General features: G+C 41.4%; 1 protein-coding gene across 2 annotated transcripts; it reads left to right on the top strand.

Moving 5' to 3' along the window:
• Positions 1 to 5: 5 nt before the first annotated feature.
• Positions 6 to 20,980, top strand: coro1cb (coronin, actin binding protein, 1Cb). 2 transcript variants are annotated; one of them, XM_074617618.1, is made up of 11 exons: positions 6 to 2,411; positions 11,443 to 11,642; positions 14,014 to 14,136; positions 15,516 to 15,645; positions 15,881 to 16,062; positions 16,221 to 16,340; positions 16,720 to 16,824; positions 16,914 to 17,059; positions 18,174 to 18,231; positions 18,326 to 18,568; positions 19,979 to 20,980. In XM_074617618.1, the coding sequence occupies exons 1-11, from the start codon at positions 422 to 424 to the stop codon at positions 20,108 to 20,110; spliced, it is 3,429 nt and encodes a 1,142-aa protein (XP_074473719.1). In that variant the 5' UTR covers positions 6 to 421; the 3' UTR covers positions 20,111 to 20,980. The 2 variants fall into 2 exon arrangements, with proteins under 2 accessions (XP_074473719.1, XP_074473720.1); XM_074617619.1 differs by lacking the exon at positions 6 to 2,411 and adding an exon at positions 4,744 to 5,163.
• Positions 20,981 to 20,999: the final 19 nt, after the last annotated feature.

The raw sequence follows: 20,999 nt of genomic DNA, 5'->3' as shown, positions 1-20,999 counted from the left end.
AAAGGATGAAGAGTCGCTTGATAGTTCAGATTGGTCGGGGCAAACTGAAGAGACAGAGCAGTCAGAGACGGCACATCAAGATGAGAGCAGAGATCAGGCCGATGGCAGTTTTGCGACCCCTCAGGGTATTGGTGGGATTAGTGGGATCAGCGGCGGCCCGGCCACTGGGCACGCAGGGGAGCTCACAGTCGCTTCTGCACGTACAGACCCCCAAACTGGGCAACCAATCAGGCCTCTAGGTCAGCGAGAGCACCCTCCTAGCGCAAGGGGAGAGTGGGTGGGTGGAGACAGGGAGAGCCGGAGTGTCACTCGAACTGCAGAGGAGTCAGAAACTGTCCCGAGCCCTAAGGAGACGAGACAAACTTCAAACAAAAGGCGAGGCTCTGAGAGTAAGGCTGTGGTCTATACTGGGACTACAGCTATGGAGGAGCAGGGAAATGGGAAGAAATCAGAACTTGGTCGTAGCAAGTTAGGTCCTGACACTCAAACCAGGACCAAATACGATCCCACCAATGAGGAGGACTTTGTGGTGCTTGAGAAGGATGAGACTTCGATGCCATCAGATCGGGACAGCACTTTTGGCAAAAGGATAAAAACAGAGACTCTTCAATCATCTATTAAAAGAAGAGTTGAGGAGGACTCTTCTGCTAGTGGCGATAACCTAACGCAACCTTCCAGGAATGCCCCGCAAGAAAAGGGCAATGAGAAGAAAAGCAGGAGAAGATCTGACACACTTCCAGTCACGACTGACAGCGTGGAAGCACAAGCTGGGAGTTCGCCCGAAGCCTGTTTTGAGAGGGAAATGGGTCCATATTTGGCTGAAGTGACAGACAGCAGGTGTCGGCTAAAAGGAGCCGGGCGTGTTGGAGCTGCCGACGCCGAGACAACTGGGAGAGGAAGAGCAGAGAGGGAGCAAAACATGAATGACCACTGCGAGGGGAAAGCTTCTACTAACATTAATAGGGAGCACCTGTCAACACAAAACAACAGCGACTCGGTGAAAAGAATAAGAAAGGGCACCGAGGATTTAGAAGGCGTGCTTGAACAGGGTAGGGACAGAGAGTCAAAATGGGAACCATGCTTAGAAAAGGTGGATCCTTCTTTAAGAGAATCAGAAAATCAATATAAAGAAAGCCACGATTCAGGATTTATTGCACAAAAAACACGAGTGGGAGCAGATCCGTCCCATCAGAGCAGGTTTGCTGGCGCTGTCTCTAAAAGGGCTAAAGCAGGTACCAAGAAAGAGGACTCTCACCCCCCAAAGGTTGAGCCCCCTAGCTCTGAAGACAATCCATTTTCATTGGAACAGGGCGATTTAATCCCTTGTCGTCTGCCAGAGAATGAATGCTGTGATGGAAAAATACAGGTCGCGAGCTTAAAGAGGGAGAGCAAGCTTGTTTGCTTCACTGCTGTCATCACCCCTCCGCCTTTAACTCATCTGTTGCCTCAGAGAGACACATCGATGCCGACGCAACTCTGTGATTCTAAAGATGAATCTGTGCCAAAAGAAAAACCCAAAGTTAAAGGTCCACCTCCGCCTGTCCCTAAAAAACCTAAAAACCCATTTATAAAGCTCAAAACTGCAAAATTAAAGTCTACCGATGTGCAAAGAAGAGGCAAAGATCATCTGCGCTCTGAGGAGAGGGTCAAGAGGAGACACACTATTGATTTTAGCAAAGATCTTCCGTGCAACACTCCAGCTAATCAGGACATGTGCTTGCTGTGGGACGAAAGGGGCACTTACACGGCGCCGACCGACGTACGCCGGCTGTCGGTCAACCTCAGCCCTTGGGAACATGATTCGCTCGGACGCATGGATGATCGGTACGGAGACATGGTCGACTTTGACTACTGTGAACGTATGGCACAGCTGTCTCCAGAGGAAGAGCCGCAAGACCTGGACATGTTGGAGAGAAGAGTGTTCTTGGAGAGGCGATCCAGATTTAAAAGCTCGCCTCCTACTGCTGCGAAAAAGCCCCCAAATCGTTTTGCGTCCGCAGAGACTCTTCACATACCTGAGGTCACATTATCACACAATGAAATCAAACCACCAAAACCTGCTTGTTCAGGGAAAAGAGAAGTCTACTCTGAGCTCCTTCCTGAAAGAGTCAGCACCCAAGTCAGCAACGACAGCCGTGGTAACTATGGTAAGCGTAGAGACAACCACAGTAGCGATAGGGATGCAGGATATGGCACTGAGGCGGAATCGTACAAGCCTGTGGCAGAAATGATCAAAGAAAGAAATCAAATGCAGAGACATCAGACCCGGGTCAAACCTGAAGGGGCCAAAGCTCCGGTTCGGGTGGCAGAGGAGAGTCCAAGTGTGAAAGTGTCCCAAATAAAGAATGCCTTTGACGTCCCAAAGAAATCCAAAGAGAGACCACCGGAGGTTCCACCACCTCCAAAGAAAGGTAAGTGAAGTGTTGGAAACTTCAGTTCTATTCTCTTATCAAAGCATTTTATACACTAAAAGCACTTGTGTGTTATATTAGGAGGAGAGGGTACTTTCCAAACTGCATACCACAGACTGTCATGTGAAAAACACATCACTTCAAATGTCATGGTACAACTTCAAGGATTCATGGTTTACTCTGAGTTAAAACACTTCTCTGTTTGTTATATGAAACCTATTAAAAACTAATTTGATGAAATTTAAAAAAGGAATTAAGTTTTATAGAGAAACGTTGACATCTTGAAGACATTTTTAAAAGTTGTGGTTTTGACTTTACTGTGACCTGAAATTAGCAGATTGGCAGATTTTAGATAAAATAATACAAAAAATGAAATATTTGTTTATTTTATATAAACCATAGCTCGGCTCAGCTCTAAGGGGATTTTTTTTGCCTCTTTTATGGCTCATTGTTCTGATTTTACGGTTTTATTCAAAGCAGCTGATGTATTCATGCTCTGCCAGTCATGTAACAGGATCAAAGTCTTGTTATTTAATATACATTTAAACTTTTAAGCCTAATTCGATCAAGTCTTGTTTTTCTTGTCTGGTTGGGAGAGTGATTCAATATAAAACAAAGCAGGGTTTTCCCAGACAACTTTTTCACATGGTCTGAACTGTGTATGTACTATATGTATGTATGAACTTTGTTATTTTATATTTCTTAACAGCAGATACTTTATGTGTCCAAGACAAATTTCCTTCGGGACTATAAAGTCTTATCTTATCTTAACCTCAGGTTCCTCCCACACCCCTCAGGGTGAAGTGGAGACTCAGATTAATCCCTAGGTGTAAATGAGAGTATTAATGTGTTAAACTTTGTCTATGGCAGGAGTTTATCCGCCTTCTGCTAATGCTTACTGTCTGGGATAGGCTCCAAACTCCTTGACCTTTTAGAAATAAGCAGATAAAGACAGAAGCAAATGCATGACTTTTCTTTCCACATCTCCCGTTCATTCATTTAGTTTAAATTCATTCTTTCATGATTTAAACAAGCTGTTATGACATCTTTCTAAAATGGAATATAACGAAAGTAGTTCTGATTTAGGATTATATTAGATGACTCAATATTTACCTAACTCAGAACTGTTTATTTTATATCATTACAGTAGATGTACTGTAATAGTACATGTCCACAGGGGCGTTTTTTATCACAAGGGATCGTCTCACTTCCCAGCATTGGACTCTTGATAGGCTGCCACTAGACAGAAGGCACTAGGCACCTGATTGGATGAACGCTCTCACTGGTGGGCTGCTGCTCCCAGCTTTCAAACCGGAACCAACATGGCGGCTCGTTTAGAAACTTTCTTCTCTTATATTATGAAAATAGTTCACCGAAACGTGTTTCTGAAAACATTTTATGCAAGAAATAAATCATGCGGTTGCTGAATCTGTCTTTATTTTAGATCGACCACGGTTAGTTTAAAAGTTTCTCGGGAGTTTCCAGAGGCGGCGCGTCGCATCGGACGCGCCGGATTTGCATAAAGTAGCCTAGACCTCAACTTTATGCAAATGAGGAGCGGCCAGCGTGACGGTCCGTGTCTCGAATCGCGCCGTCACACTACCAGAATGCATTGCACGGCTGCTTACATAGACAATGAATGGAAAACGTGGAAAGGACGGAGCCTGTGGACACGTACAATAAGTGCAAACCAACTCACAAGGTCGTCAACATATGTATCACATGGTCTTCTCAGTTACCAGTTGTCGTGGAGATGGATCCACTTTAGGACTTCTCATCTGTGTCAGCTTATAAATTAAAATTATGAATGCTCTTCTTGACCTTGACGAAGTAGACCAGGTGATAGGGTGGAAAGACCTGGGGGGGGGAAAGGTAGTAAGTGGCTCTTGAGTTGGGATTGATTTGTAATACTACTATTTCCAAGGTCAAGAATGAGCTTTCATGCTCGTTTCACAGACATATTCAGATTCCACTGACATTCATTATGATGTTTGAGACTTTGTATTATCAAAAACAGTATAACTAATTTGAGAACCCTGCATTTAATCAATCCTAATGAGTGCAAATATGTTCTGTGACAACATTAATATAGAAATGTAAAAAGATTCCTCCGAATATGTGAAGTGTGGGTGCATTATATACTATGGGGGTTCTTCATTGTGTTTGGAGGGTGCAGGCTGGGGTGGGATTGGATGGGATGGGACAGAGGGGGGAGGGGAGGGACCATGACACAAAAGATGCTGCTGGCGATGAAAATCCAAATTTTTTGCATAGCTGAACAAAAATGCATTCATTCAGTAGGTCTATTTCAATAAAACCACGAGGAGGATGCAGAGAGAAACCCAGTTTTCCTGCAGACCCCATCCCCATTCACAGCCCTGGGAGATGAAATCTGACTTTTCGTTTTGCGCATGTGCCGTAGCAGGGTCTTCAACGTATCCTATTGAATTTAATAACGATGAGAGCAGACGATTGCTAGTCTTCCGCAGGTGAGAAGAAGCGGACAAGAGATGCTCTATTTGTTCACTGGCATCCAGAAATACCTTTAGATTTAAAGCACTTTCCTCCAGAGGCCACATATCTGCAAAGTGAGGAGGGGGAATAAGTGCAAAACGACAGAGCTTTTTTTGTGTGGAGACAAGGGATACTAGAGAGCAACGTCCTGCAGGATAAGGGCGCGCCTAAACTACCAGATTCATGTGTTGTGATTGATTACCCCCGTGCTTACGAAAAGCTTGCATAGATTTAGGAGGTAAGAAAAGCATGAAAAGTGTCTTTTGCATTGTTGTATTTTGCATGTAATCTATGTCGGTCGCGGCTGTGCAGCATCCATTTAGCTCGCTGGATGGGGTTGGAGAATGAGTGCAGCCAAAAAACCTTGGGTGGAAATATCTGCACTTGCGTCAGCTGGCGGCGGTCCACCGCAGCTAACAGTTAGCAGCTAACAGTTAGCAGCTAACAGTTAGCAGCTAACAGTTAGCAGCTAACAGCTAGCAGCTAACAGCTAGCAGCTAATAGTTAGCAACTAGCAGCTATCAGTTAGCAGCTAACAGTTAGCAGCTAACAGTTAGCAGCTAATAGTTAGCAACTATCAGCTATCAGTTAGCAGCTAACAGTTAGTAGCAAGCAGCTCAAATTTAGCAGTTAGTAGCTAACAGTTAACAGTTAGCATCTAACAGCTAACAGTTAGCAGCTAACAGCTAAAAGCTAACAGTTAGCAGCTAACAGTTAACAGCTGGCATCCAACAGTTAGCAGTTAGCAGCTAGTAGCTAACCGTTAGCAGCTATGCTAGCTAGCTAACTGATGGGCGGTCCACCGCAGCTAACGGTTCTAACGGTTCGGAGGCAGAGCACACTGTGCAGGCTACTTGGAGCAGTCGAACACAAATTACACATTTAACATTACATGGACAGCCCTGCATGGACATAATACACACGTCTACGGCTACTTGTGTGATGTATTTCTGTATTGAATCACTCCCCTCGGGTCTTCTCCTCCTGCTCTGCGGTGTAACGTCTCTCCGGGTATCAGCGGCTCTTCAGACGGGACCAGTAACCCCGGTAACAGCTGCCGCGCTGCCGGGGCAGTGCGGCGGAACACGTTCCACGGTTACCATCACTACCCTTTAAACTCGCATCTTACATATCAAACTGTTTTCACCACGTGTCCATAAACCACACATGCTTTGTTTCCTTCTCAACATCTGGAGCTCACTAACATCTGCCCTTGTTTCAGAGGATGCTAACGTTAGCATAGCTAGCTTCACTTATCTCTGAATAAAAATGTCCCCACAGCGTTAACACACTGAAGAAACACTGACAGTATAGTTTAAAACCATAGTCTCATTATGATGTTGATGTTTTGGTGTATAGCTGCTTGTTTTAATGGTTGAGGAGGGGACACACCGAGCTTTAGTAGGTAGCATCGGCTAACGTTAGCTAGCAGCCATTGTTTAAGGTTAGCACAGTGCAGCTGTTCACACCTCCACTCATCTAATGTGCTATATTCAGCTTAAGTCTTAATAAATGCAACATGCTTTTATTATTATGATCTTAGGCTGAGTTAAAGTGAGTGTTTTGTTTATTTGTTTATTTATTTATTTTGCACAATTTAAGACTATACAACATAACAAAATAAATAGAGATAAGAGACAATTGTCTCTTATCTCTATTTATTTTATCTCATTATTTCTTTATTTTAGTCATATTGTTTCTTTATGTTAATCTTAAGATTAACATAAAGAAATAATATGACTACATAATAGTGATAAACAATTAGGACAAGACATATATAATAACAATACAGTAAATATATAAAAAAAGACAAGTGTGTGTGTGTGTGTGTGTTGCATGGAAGTGTATGGTTAGTGTTTGTGAGGAGGATATTGATTTAAATATATATAAAGACTTCTGGGCAATCATAACCAAACAACATTGTGAGTGGGAAAAAACAACATAAAAACGGATACATGGACAACATGGGGAACAGCAATTACAAGACAGCATTAAATGACCCTTTAGGCGACTTTTGAAACATTTGACAGATGAACAGTTTTTTGATAGATGTGAAAAGCTACTCCATAATTTGCTTCCCCTAAATCTTATCGAAAATTGACCTCTAGTGATAGAGATAGCGTCTTTTGTTGTGTCCACCCATTTAGTCCAGACAGAGGGAGGCCAGACTCCTGCAGGGCTACATCTTTATTTATATCAGATACATTCTTATACTCCAGGATAATAATAATATCATAGCACTAGTCTGTAACTGCTGAAACAAGGCAGTCCACCACCCTGATCCCCAGTAATACCCTGTGGTTGGGTGGTGATATGGTGGTAAAGAGCAGCACGTTGTGATGTGTGGCATCAACTGAAGCCTGCAGGGGCTGAATGAAGCAGCTCATTTAGTCAGATGCATATTTGGAGTGAGTGTAGCGGCTCCTTGAAATGAGCTCTAATATTGGCTCAAGGAACACGCTGTTCTGGTCTGCTGGAAACTGTAGTCCTGTGCTGTCCAGGCATTGATTCATAAAAAGGGTCTAGTAATCTACCTTCAAACTGTTAATTTCTCTCATAAATGATAATAGTTACAGATGTTTTGTTTATTTGTTTTGCTCAATTTAAGACGATACAACATAACAAAAAAATAAATGAATAATATACAGTAACAACAATACAATACAGTAAATATATCAAAAAAAGATAAGTGTGTGTGTGTGTTGCGTGGAAGTGTATGGTTAGTGTTTGAGGATATTGATTTAAATATCTATAATGACTTCTGGGCAATCGTAACCAAACAACATTGTGAGTGGGAAAAAATTAAAAACATAAATACAGATACATGAACAACATGGGAAAAAGCAATGGCAAGACAGCAATTAAATTACCCTTTAAGCGACTCTTGAAACATTGCATGAATGTGTTTGGGCTAGTACTGGTACAGTACTGGTATGCTCTGTCTGTATATGTGGGAAGAGGATGCCGTCTAAGATTTGAAGAAGTCCATATGAGAAGATGAAGTTCTCTCACAGTATTTGGCTGTTATGTTGATTGAAGTTTTATGGTTAGTTCCCATTTTTTTACACTGTTTTTTGCATCAGTATTTTTTTTAATGTTTATTTTGAAAACACCATAACGTTGTCTAATTTAGAGCTGCAACGATTAATCAATTAGTTGTCAGCTATTAAATTAATCACCTACTATTTTGATAATCGATTAATCAGTGTGAGTCATTTCTTTAAGAAAAGAGAGTCAAAATTCTCTGATTTCAGCTCCTTAAATGTGAATATTTTCTGGTTTCGTAACTCCTCTTTGACAGTAAACTGAATATCTTTGAGTTGTGGACAAAACAAGTAGGGATGCACCGATCAGACTTTTTCAGTACTGGTACCGATAGCGATAGCTGCGCTTTGGGTATTGGCTGATACCGAGTACTGCTCTGATACCAGTGATTAATTAATAAGCTGTATGCCTCACTGTGTGGAAGAGACTGGGATCATTCTTTTATGTGTAAGGCAATATCAGGCGTGACTTAAACATCGCTTTACTAACAAAACAAAATGTGACCAATAAATACATAGATATACATTTATTTAATTGTTAGTCATTATTTAAATAATAAAATCGTAAACCAGCAACTTGGTGAAAAATCTTCAAAATTAACAAGAATTACAATTCAAATATATACTTCTATTAATGCAGCAACACATTGGTCAAAACTTTGGACAAAAACACATTGGACAAAAATTCAGTATCTAATGTATATAGTATATAATCATAAGATTACATTTAATAGATCGTCCCCATTGTCACAGATACTCGATCCAGCTATTTGAGTCAGTATCAGCCCGATATCCAATCCAGTATGGGTATCGGTGCATCCCTAAAAACAAGACATTTGAGGAGGACGTCATCTTGGGCTTTGGGAAACGACATTTTTCACCATTTTCTGACATTTTATAGATCAAACAACTAATGGATTAATCAAGAGAATAATCAACAGATTAATCGACAATAAAAAATAACCGCACTAATCTAAATACTCATTTGACTCCATAGTCTACACATTAACCATGCAAGTATCATAAATCAACTCCGTGTAAGAAAAAGAAATAGGTAGTGTCAATCAATCACAGTCTGTACACACTCTGTCCTGAGAGGAGATCTAATCAGGCCAAATAATTGAAAACACCTGTGTGGGTGTATAATTGGTGTGTAGGGGCTTTAAAGGAACAGTGCATAGCAATTAGAGGAATCTATTTGCAGAAATGGGAATATAATATTAATAAATGTGTTTTCTTAAGTGTATAATCACCTAAAAATAAGAATCGTTGTGTTTTTGTCACCTTAGAATGAGCCGTTTATATCTACATACGGAGCGGGTCCTCTTCACGGAATCGGCCGCCATGTTCTACAGTAGCCCAGAACGGACAAACCAAACACTGGCTCTAGATAGGCACGTTCGAATTTTAACGTTTTTGTGTTGGCCACAGTAGTTCTCCTACATGCTTGGCACACGGGTTTCAGTTGGTTGTAATCTGCAACCTCACCGCTAGATGCCTCCAAATCCAACAAACTGGCCCTTTTAAGGCTTCAATTGAATTTTGCTGATTTCAGATTGTTGTTTATTTTTTTGTATTTATACATTTTAACTGTCCTAATCATCATTTAAAGTACAAAAAAAGTACACCAAAATTATACAAAAAACATTTATTAAAAATATGGGTACTTGGGTCTCATCAAAATAAACAAGAACGCTATTTTAATATGACAGTTTTAAATCAGAGATAATATTTGATTGTGCTGATGCAAGATCTGTTCAGTCCTTTGCAAAGCTGTAAAATATGACTCAGTGATGCTGAGGAAGATTTTGGAAAAATCCATGTTTCTTTATCAGATCAAAAAGGCTGTGATTCAGCTTTTCCATTTTCATAATCCATGACTGAATGTGAAGAAGCAGGTGGTTTGGTGTGATGACAGACTTGTGGTTTGATAACTGGAGAAAAACCCTGCAGCCTGTGTAACGGCTCAGTATGTTGCTTCAGACTGGCAGCTTAATTACCGCCCTGAGACACTATATTTTCCGCATAATTACACAGCAAAACATGCCACTAAACTGATGGAAAATCTCCCTCAGGTATCAAAGATAGTTTTTTGGAATAAGACAATGAATTTTTAGGAGAATCCCCATCGTGTTTGGTTTTCAGGTTTTGGCTGCAATCAGATCTAACCGATTCCAAAGTTGTCAAAATGCAAACGGTGGAATTTGCTGTGAAAACAACTGTTTAGTCTCAATGAATGAAGCTGGAGGCAGAAATGGGAGTTAAAGAAGAAACATGAAGAGGTGAATATGCTTGAGGGTGCACTGAGCCACAATGTGATCATTAAATGCCGATCAACAGTAGAGATCATTTCCAGAATCGTGGAGCAGCAAAAGGCCATGTGGTAAAAATAAATCATCCCTGCGGCCGTTTTTCATAAATCCATACCTTTTTACTGCAACCACACTAGAAAACCCTAAAATAGTAGCTTTATGTCTTCCCCGATTTCATGAAATAGCAATTCTGTCTTCTTACTACTTAAACTTTGTTCTATTTTCTGTTAGTTACACAAGAAATTATGCCATTCTTAATTAACCTACATTTGCTTGCTTTTTAAAGACCAAGAAGAGTCGCATGATTGTGATTTTTGCTGTATAATAAGAAACTGCCGGGCTTCAAATTTGCATTCTGCAGTATGTTGCAGAAGTGGAGCTAATTTAACTTTCTGAGGCGTCATCAGGTAGCCGAAATATTAATGACCACTAAATTTGTGCCGTCATGTAGTCGCAGTAAAATGAGCATAAGTGCTCTCCAGTTTAAACGACATCCACACACTGAAATAATGAAATACACAGTACATGAATTTAACCAGATGTCCATTTTTTAACTTGACTTACTGTAGGCTACTATCTCTGCTTGTGTTTCTATAATGTTCTTGTTAATGGCAGACCATTACAATCCCAGATATACATTTTTCTCATCATATGTTGATACCCAAAAAAATGCAATTGACATTGCTTTACGGTTGTGTCTTGAGATAACTTCTGTCATGATTTAACGCTATATAAAAATGTATTTAATGTAGTTTAATTTAATTCTTCCTGCCTACTAGTCAACAACATTTTGCTGAACTTTCGGTCTCACACACTGAGATAAGGAGGTAAACACAGCTGGAGAAAAAATGTGTCTCGTACAGTTTACCTCAAATATTTGCCAGTAGGTAGAGCTGATCTGTTTCCTTTGCATGCACAGGAACAAACTCACAGTCCCAGTTAATATACATAATCTCAGATCAGACAGACTGTGCTGGCAGTTAACCAAACCCAAAGGTTTTTCTCGGCAATGCCGACAGAAGGATGATCAGTTTCAGATTTTATAGGATCAGCTTCTGTGTTGAAAATGGCTTTCTGTAGGGTTCATAAATTTTATTTTATGTTAGAATTACTACATTTCTGGGCAAAACCACTTATTGTTCTCTTGTTTTCTCCTTACAGATATGTTGCGGCGAGTTGTGCGACAGAGCAAGTTCCGCCATGTCTTCGGTCAGGCCGTGAGGAACGACCAGTGCTACGATGACATCCGTGTGTCCAGGGTCACATGGGATAGCTCCTTCTGTGCCGTCAACCCCAAGTTTGTTGCCATCATCATAGACGCCAGCGGGGGAGGTGCCTTTCTTGTACTTCCTCTACAAAAGGTGAGTGGCGCCCAGCCGTTACAGACGAGCTGTGAGGTCCAAATTTGCATGAAGTGTTCGGAAAAAGTAGAGTTTAAATCAGGGGTGCCCAAACTTTTTCATTTGGAGGGCAAAAACTGGAACTTAATGGTGGGCCAAGGGCCAAAAGCATACACCTGTTGTGTTGTATTGTATTGTATTGTATTGTATTGTATTATTAAGATGCAAAATTGTACTAGGATCCCAAGTTCCCTAATTGAATATACTTTAGCTTTTGCATTGTTAAACCCTTAAAACCCACCTGCTGAATACAATTTGGTTCAATTCCAGTCATACCCAATTTATGTAATTCCAAGATTGTTTAGGGACCCCAGTATGCAGAAATATTCAAATACACCATTTTTAGAATAGGCTAAAATAACATTTATACTGCATTCAACCCAAACTGCATGTGATTATCATAAAGTGGGCATGTCTGTAAAGGGGAGACTCGTGGGTACCCGTAGAACCCATTTTCATTCACACATTTTGAGGTCATAAGTCAAGGGGACCCCTGTGAAAATGACCATGCCGGTTTTTCCTCGTCAAAATTTAAATGAGATGGTTGGTACCGATAGATTCCTTAGGGTTTCCTGTTTCAAATGATCACAGCATCTTCAATCTAGCTCTAAAACAGCCTGCTGCAGACTCAGACGTTGAGATCGCCGGCCTTCCCTTGGGTCTTTTAATTAACAAAAAATAAATTGCTAGAAACATACGGGCGGGCCAAATCGAACCTATTGCGGGCCCACTTTGGGCAGCCCTGGTTTAAATAGTCGGACCTCAAGGGATGGTGTTTTTCAGTTTGTTTGTTCTGCTGTGACATTTTGAAATCCTACACATAGGGGCTTTAACTGTCAGTTAGGAATAAAAAGCTGCACGACGCTGGCAGCTGAGGACCAAAATTGGCCACAGAGGTTGAAAAGCATACCCAGAGAGACAAGGGTTGTACTGTAACACTACGCTGTGTCATAGTATAGCATTCACAGCACGTAGCAAATCAATCCCATAGGCTTGTTGGTCAGCAGACCTTCAGCACACTGCTGCTGTGACCCTGACCTGCCGTTCCCTGAGGCTCGTATCTATAGTAAAAACCACAGATAATCAATGTTTAAATCTGCCTGCTAGTAGAGGGATCCAATGTGTATCCTGTTACTGTTGGCTCATTGAACACGTGATACTCACAGAGGGGACGGGTGCTGTGCCACTGGGTTAATTGATTTATATTCACTGTATTATAAAGTCCTGCCTCTGGAGAAGCTACTGTAACATTGGGCTATTCAGATAGACAGATGTCCAACCATGATGTCAGTGGATGAGGTCATAACTAGGGGTGGGAATCACCAGAGGCACATTTTGCGATGTTTGCATATTGCGATTTATTAACTCTTTTTTTTTCAACTGCAAATTATGCGTTTGGTCAACATCTGTTTTATCTAATAAGATACAGTTTTCCCTCTGTCTATCTCAGAGTTTTCATTCACATATCTTGAGGTCAGAGGTCAAGGGACCCCTTTGAAAATGGCCAGGCCAGTTTTTCCTCGCAAAAATGTAGCTTAACTTTTGAGCGTTTTTTAGCGTTCTTGCCGAGAACAACATGACATGGTTGGTACCAATCGATTCCTTATGTTCTAGTTTCATATCATATCATATGTTCAGACTGAGCCTGCTACAACCTCTGAAAAACAGAATAGCGTCCATCGGATTGTTAAGAGTTTAATATGTTAATAAGTTTATATGATAAAAGATCAATACTTGATGTCCATGGATCGATACCACGCAAAATATCGTGATACTATGCTGTATACATTTTTTCCCCCCAACCCCTAGTCACAACAGTAAAATGGTACTGTGTCCTCATATTACAATTATTCTTTGGGGTCATAAAAAGCCCAGAGGATCAAACGTATTCATGACACTAAGCCTTCTCCTTCTGTTGGTGAATTCAGTGAGGATTTGCTGCTGAATCTCACAGTTCAGTATCTCCCTCTCCTCTCATGGTCGACCACCACAAATGAATGCTATCTTTGGGAAATACTGGTTTACATGTTAGCAGGTCTTGTGTGATATTAAATAAATAACTTTCAGTTGACTTCTGAGTGTCATTTTTTGAAAATGTACAATTATTATTCTAGCTCTCTGTTGTTAGTCTAGGACAGAGGACAGATGTGTGATAAAGTTGCAATGTGATGCTCATAGAAGAGTCAGTAATTGTTCTTGTAGTCCTGCAAAGGTCTGAATATAACTTACAGGATAGTTAAATTAGCCCGGTTAGTCATTTTCATATCTGTCTGACAGATATATCAGTTCACAGGAGGACGCAGCTCACACTCTTTGTCTTCTGTCTCAACAGTCTGGCCGTATAGACAAGGTCTACCCTACAGTATGTGGTCACACGGGCCCAGTGCTGGACATCGACTGGTGTCCTCATAATGACCTCGTCATCGCTAGCGGCTCGGAGGACTGCACGGTCATGGTAAGGACTTGGTTAATCTGAGCTTTGAGGTTTTTTTCTTGGTATATTATGTGTGTTTTAACAGAGTAGCAAATATAAGTATTTATATAACCAATTACATTTTACCCTTCAACGTCTGATTTTACATCTCTAGAACATTTCCAGACTCACATCCAGTGGAATAAAAAATGTCCTGGTGTAAATGATGGGCTTTTTGTTTTTGTTTTTTTTACTGTATCATTTTCAAAGTTAGTTTTTTTTTACATAAAATGTAATCTATTACCTTTTTGAAGCATAATGATGTTAAAGGGGCTCTATGTAAAAATCTGAAATTGCTTGTTAACAGTGACACCTGTTGCCGTTAAGTCAACTACGAAACACCCTGTTGCCCTCGCTCATGCTTGTGCTCGCACTACGTAGACGCGAGCGAGCATCGGTCAAAACAGTGAGGCAACACGCACAAGACTGAACGTGATTTGACAGCCAAAATCAACATATCACTATATATTTCACATGCTTGGCAGTAATGTTCGCTTACCTGTCAAATAGGAATTTTGCCAGCTCGGGGTCCGTTTTGATACCCAAAACCAAACGAAGGTCGCTCCATGAATAAAAGGCCCAGCCGATGTTGATCCTAGTTTTCCCCCCTCGACATCGGTCACATTCCTGTTTTGCTAGACGGGCTTCTCTAGATATAACTTTGTTTTTTTGTGGTTTCGTGGAGTTTGTGTTGGAGTCTGAGTTGTGGTGGGGTCTGGTCGGTGGTTGGCATTAGCGGACTCCATTTCTAACTGAACATGAGCTATGGTTGCACACTGTTAGCCTTGTAGGGGAGCTGAAGAGAGTAGAGGCACTCGCGAGCGTGCATGACGTCACATCCGTTGGATTTTCCCGCATTCTTCACATTAAAAGCCGTCTACAGGCTGATGGAGGAAACCCAGAAAGTCTCGGAAGGTCTAATTTTTTAGGTTTTGTTACAACCTGTTCATACTTTGGGAATAAAACCGATTATACATGTAAAATCTCACACACAGTCCCTTTTAAAGATTTGTTGAATTCAATATATTTTGAGTACTTCTTGAGACTTGAGTTCGTAGTGTCTTTGAGTAAGTGTAGGTAACGGTGTGGTTTTATAGCTTTGTTGCCGTGCTGTTTCCCGGTGTCTGGCAAAGATTGTCATACAATTTTGGCTGGAGTTTTCCTGTGCATGTAAAACACTGTCAAACGTGTCTTGTCCAGTAATACAAAGTCATGCTGTCTGTGTTTTTTTATACAGAATATTAATATTTTCGTAAGCATTAACACTTTAGTCCACTCTTCAGTATTAGAACTGTAACAATCATTTCAGTGGACAGATTTTCTTTGTCTGATATGTAGCTGGTTTTATGTTTCTGCCTCAGGTTTGGCAGATCCCTGAGAACGGGCTGGAGACTCCCCTTTCAGAGCCTGCTGTCGTGTTAGAGGGCCACTCTAAGAGGGTCGGCATCGTGTCTTGGCATCCAACCGCTCGCAACGTTCTCCTCAGTGCAGGTAACCTTTGACTGAGGCCTGCGGTACACCCCGTGCCCTCAAACCGAAATATCCGTTTACGTCATTGACTGCCATTTGCCCACTGTGCACAGCTGAATTCCAAATCGGACCAATTATCTCACAGGCCGCCTTCTGTCATGTTGCTTTGTGTGTGATGTAAAGTGCTTAAAATAGCCTTGGACACAGAGGTGTGAGTGTGCGTGTAGTCAGGCTGTGCTGCGTGTGTCCATTTTAGGGTGCGACAACCAGATCGTCATTTGGAACGTGGGCACGGGAGAGGCCATGATCAACCTGGAGGACATGCACCCTGATGTTATCTTTAGTGTCAGCTGGAGCCGCAACGGCAGCCTGCTCTGCACCGCCTGCAAGGACAAGAAGGTCCGCGTCATCGACCCCCGTAAAAAAAAGATTGTTGCGGTAAGTTGAAACTGCCGCGAGGGGATTTGGGGATTTGGGGATTTGGATGCCTCTAGTGTGGAATCATCTTTCCCAGAATCGCCCACCACTAAACTTGTTGACTCAAAAGCACCTACCAACATGGCTGCCCAATCTGACAAGTGTGTTTCTGTTTTTAGGAGAAGGACAAAGCTCACGAGGGAGCTCGACCTATGAGGGCGATCTTTTTAGCAGACGGAAACATTTTCACCACTGGATTCAGCCGCATGAGCGAACGCCAGCTGGCCCTGTGGAAAACTGTATGTCATGGCAGTAAATCTCATTCATTCCTGAACACACTGATACGCCACATAATATACACCGCCTTCTATATGACAGTGAGCTTTTGTAGAGCCTTGCTTTTGTGCGGCTTCCTGCCCGTGATATAAGTCCAAATATTGTCAATGGTTTCTCGCTTCTGCTTGAGTGTGAAATGAGGATTCTTTTTTTCCTGTCAAATTTTCATTACTCCTCAGCTCCAGTAGGGGGCGGTAAATTCAAAGGGTAACATTAACACTAATTTCACTTTTTCCAGATCTAATTAACAGTAATTTTTTTGTAATGTATTTGCAGAGTATAATTTGTGCTGTGCAACTCAGTTTAGTGCTGCTTCAAATACTGAATTGTGTTTTTTTCCAGGATAACATGGATGAGCCAATATGTGTCCAAGAGATGGACTCCAGTAACGGCATTCTGCTGCCCTTCTACGACCCCGACACCAGCATAGTCTACCTGTGTGGGAAGGTGAGCGGCCGTGTAGAGAAATACCAGTTTTCACATTTCTGATCATTCAAATCAAGTGCTGACTTTGAGCTGTGAATGTGTGTCCTAAGGGCGACAGCAGCATTCGGTACTTTGAGATCACTGATGAGGCGCCGTTTGTTCACTACCTCAACACCTTTTCCACTAAGGAGCCCCAGAGAGGCATGGGATACATGCCCAAAAGAGGCCTGGATGTCAACAAATGTGAAATCGCAAGGTATTGCAGAAATTGTTGTTGTTAATATAACTTAGTATAACACCTCTTCCTAACGTACTGCGATCGAGCAAACTCTGGCGAATGGAGCATTAAAAATCGTCCAGATATACTACGAGCGATGTCACCCTTTATTACATAGAGAGCGATATTGATTACCTGTCAGTTACTGTCAGCGATGATTTTGACAAGTGAAAATAGGTTGGAGGTGCGCGAAACTTTGCATAAATAGAGCCAGAGCGAGCGTTTTTTCAAACAAGGGACACATCGCTTTGCCTGTTCGCTGAAGCACGGAGCAGGTTAGGACATCTCATTGGGAAAAACTGAAACAATCATTTGCAATTGCGTCCAGTTAGGGAGAGGTGTAAGGCTCATTATTTTTGATTATTACAGAACTTGTCTGAAAAATACCCAGATTTTCGGTTTAAACCCAAACGTTGCTTTAAGGGAGACATCACTAGAATCACAACTAAGGATTATTTTCTTAATTCATTAATCTACCGATAGTTTTTCCCAGTTAATTGTTTGGGCTATACAGTGTCAGAAAATTGTGAAAATCTAAATTTCCAAAAGCCCAAGTAACATATTTAAATGTCTTGTTTTGTGCGACCAAAATTCAAAACTCCAAGACATTCAGTTTGGTATCCTAGGAGATTATCAAAAGCAGCAAAATATTCACATTTTATAAACTGGAACTGGAGAGGTTTTGGGCATTTTTGCTTAAAAATGGAAAAACGATTAATCTACTATCAAAATTGTTGCATATTAATATTCTGTCAATCATCTAATCAATTAATCAGCTAATTGTTTCAGGTTTTGACATCACCATAGTTCTCTGTAAACCAGTTTTGTTTACTGCAATAGAAGAGAAAATAGGGACGGAGCTCATCTAAGTCAATTAAAAACAATAAATGGTTAAACTACAAAGTTTTTACAATCTGATTTTTAACAATACATTTTTACCGTATTTAAAATAAACAGACAAATTAAACAAATAAAAATAATTGACTGAATGTATTCCTATCTGATCATTTCTACTCTTACTGTTGTCTCTGTTCTAATATGTTAATATGTTGCCGTTAACTGTTTTGCTGTGTATGATTAATCCTCTCTGTAGGTTTTACAAATTGCACGAGAGAAAATGTGAACCAATCATCATGACAGTCCCGCGTAAGGTACGTCTGTGTTTATATCAGGTTATGAATATGCTGCTTTATAGTTCCCTGTCTTAGCCTCTCGTCATGACGTGTCCCGTGTCCTCTCCGCCAGTCGGATCTGTTCCAGGACGACCTGTATCCCGACACGGCCGGCCCCGATCCCGCCCTGGAGGCGGAGGAGTGGTTCGCCGGGAAGAACGGAGGTCCCATCCTGATCGCGCTCAAAGACGGCTACGTCTCCACAAAGACCCGGGATCTGAAAGTGGTCAAGAAGAACGTCCTGGAGACCAAGCCGGCCACAAAAGCAGAAACCATCCCGACTGTCCAGAAGCACGCTTCTCCAAAGCCCACAAAAGTGAGTGTCATATTTCCCACTTATTTCTTAGCTATGTAGATTTCATTTTTGTTTATGACTAGGTTCTCCAAACAGATTATTATTACCGTTTCCTCTAATAAAAAGCGTTGCATGTTTCAAACTCCCACAGCATTTTTTTGCTGACATTTGAACTCCTCCAATTATTATGGTTGGAACAATTCACGAAAGTCATGGATCAGCACATACTTTGGTATTTGGGCCACGATGCAGCGGAGCAGTGAGGGAAGATGTTAACTGCTTGGAGGGCTTCATTGCCTGTAAAATCCCTGCTCATTCTGCCAGCAAAACTAGTTTTGTAGTAGATAAGATACAGTAGAACGTATCGCCCGAATCTTCTGGAAACAGTTCTGGAAACCTTTAGCAGCCTTTTATGTCGAGCTGCACTATTAATCGTATCACGATTTTGGTTTCCTGTAATATAAATGAACATAGTTGACTGTGATATTGACGTTTAAAATGCGTGTTCCGCTCATAGAAAACATGCATATCAAATCAAGCACTTCCTAAACTAACAGCCAGCCATCGAGGGGCAATAGAGAGGTTTTGGCTTCACTTTTGATGAGCTGTCATGCAGCCGCCACTGCTGCTGCACACACCCTACAGCAGCCGGGGAAAAAAACGTTTTTGCGGTTGCAGTCCAGAGTAGGAGAGTGATACTGTATATTACTCGTTTTGAACGAAAATTCAGGTGAAGACGAATTTTATTTTAAGTCTTATTTGGATGCAAAGATTTGTACATTAGCAGGAATGTAGCACAACGTGAAAGATGTCTGTTTATTTAACCTTTTCCACTCCAACCCTCTTTTTCATATACCTGTTTTTGTCTTTTTTTTAGAAGGGTACAGGAGTTCTTTAGGGGGAGATGGCAGGTCAGCAGTAGATGTCACATAGAAGTGGTGAACATCATCTGAAAGCTGGGAACCTGAAGATTAATTTGAAATGCAGCTCAGCTCTGTGTATCAATTTGTTCTAGTCATAAAGCAGAAATAAAAATCTGCATGTGATTATCATAAAGTGGGCATGTCTGTAAAGGGGAGACTCGTGGGTACCCATAGAACCTATTTTCAGTCACATATCTTGAGGTCAGAGGTCAAGGGACCCCTTTTTTAAAATGGCCATGACAGATTTTTCCCCCGCTTCAGGCTCTGAAAAAAGTAAAGTCGGCCTAGGACGCCGGTGCCCTCAAGAAGTGGAAGAGGTTAAATGTGAAAGTGCAATAAAAATATTTTGTTCCTAAAAGCTACGAATAATCGTGATAAATAATCATGATCTCAATATTGATCAAAATAATTACCATGTTGGCCGTAATCATGCAGCCCTACTCTAAAGAGCCAAGCGAGAGGACTGAAGAACTCGGCCGAGCTAACTTTCTTTTCCGTTTTTGACCAGAAAACGGACCAGAAGATAGAAGATAAACTGGAAGAGGTACTCCGAGAGTTCAAGTCACTCAGGGACCGCGTCATCCTCCAAGACCGTCGAATCGCCAGACTGGAAGACCAGGTTTCCAAGGTTGCCATGTAAGGCGCAGCCCCCCCCCCCTCCCGGGACTGCTCGTCTTTTTTTTTGTGTGTGGAGAGGAATGGAACGGACGGGGTCAGCCACGGCTAAATTCTCCAGATTCGACTTCATTGAGCTTGGCGTCGTCCCCGTGATGAGACCAAGCCCTACATTCCAAGACAAACTTTATTTTTTTCCTCATCAAGTCTCCAGTTTCACACCAGTCTCGCCCCGACACACACACACACACACACACCAGGAAAAAACTCTCGCAGCTCATGTACACGTTTGAAGAAAAGACATTTTTGTTGAAGGAAAAGTCTTAATTTTTTTTTTTTTTTCAAATTGTGGTAAAACATTCTCATGTGAAGTTTGTACTTACTACTCAAAAACTGTATGTAGCATCAGTATTTCCATTGTTATTTTTTTGTGTTGCCAAATATGAATCGTGTGCGGTTTCATGCACTGCTTTTACATTTACTTTCTCTCCTGTTGTACATTCCAGTCACGACCTGGTAGATTGATTTAGTCAAGCTGGATATTTTTTAAACAATAGCTGTTGAACTCTTTTTCCTCCCGCCAGTTTGCTCATTGATAACCATCAGATTTATGAATGTGGAAGAATTCCTTTTAAAGCGTTTTGTTCCTGTTCTTCTGGGCTTGAAATTTAACATTGGGTTTTATTGAGGAGGGGTGGCGGGGGGGGGATGCATCTCTCTGGTGTAAATGTTGTGCAAAATGTAGTGGTGCCTCTTGTCACTGTTAAGGGTCAAACTGAAGTCGCCCTCTCCAGTGCATATTCGGTGTTGGGAAGGGACCACTCATCCAGCTTGTGTTTCACTGAACCCCTGACAAACAGTTCTGTGCACATAATAAAGATTTTACACATGAAAACCTTGATTTTCTTTCCCCT

This window comes from Sebastes fasciatus, chromosome 19, assembly GCF_043250625.1.
Source record: "Sebastes fasciatus isolate fSebFas1 chromosome 19, fSebFas1.pri, whole genome shotgun sequence".
NCBI lineage: Eukaryota > Metazoa > Chordata > Actinopteri > Perciformes > Sebastidae > Sebastes > Sebastes fasciatus.
The sequence above is the reverse complement of the archived record's forward strand: the minus strand, read 5'-3'. Positions and strand labels throughout refer to the sequence as shown.

Excerpts from the sequence above, each read along its gene's own strand:
- coro1cb (XM_074617618.1), top strand. The coding sequence starts at position 422 with ATGGAGGAGCAGGGAAATGGGAAGAAATCAGAACTTGGTCGTAGCAAG. Across the intron at positions 14,137-15,515 it reads CGGAGGACTGCACGGTCATG|GTTTGGCAGATCCCTGAGAA; the intron begins GTAAGGACTTGG and ends TTTCTGCCTCAG. Across the intron at positions 16,063-16,220 it reads GTAAAAAAAAGATTGTTGCG|GAGAAGGACAAAGCTCACGA; the intron begins GTAAGTTGAAAC and ends TTCTGTTTTTAG.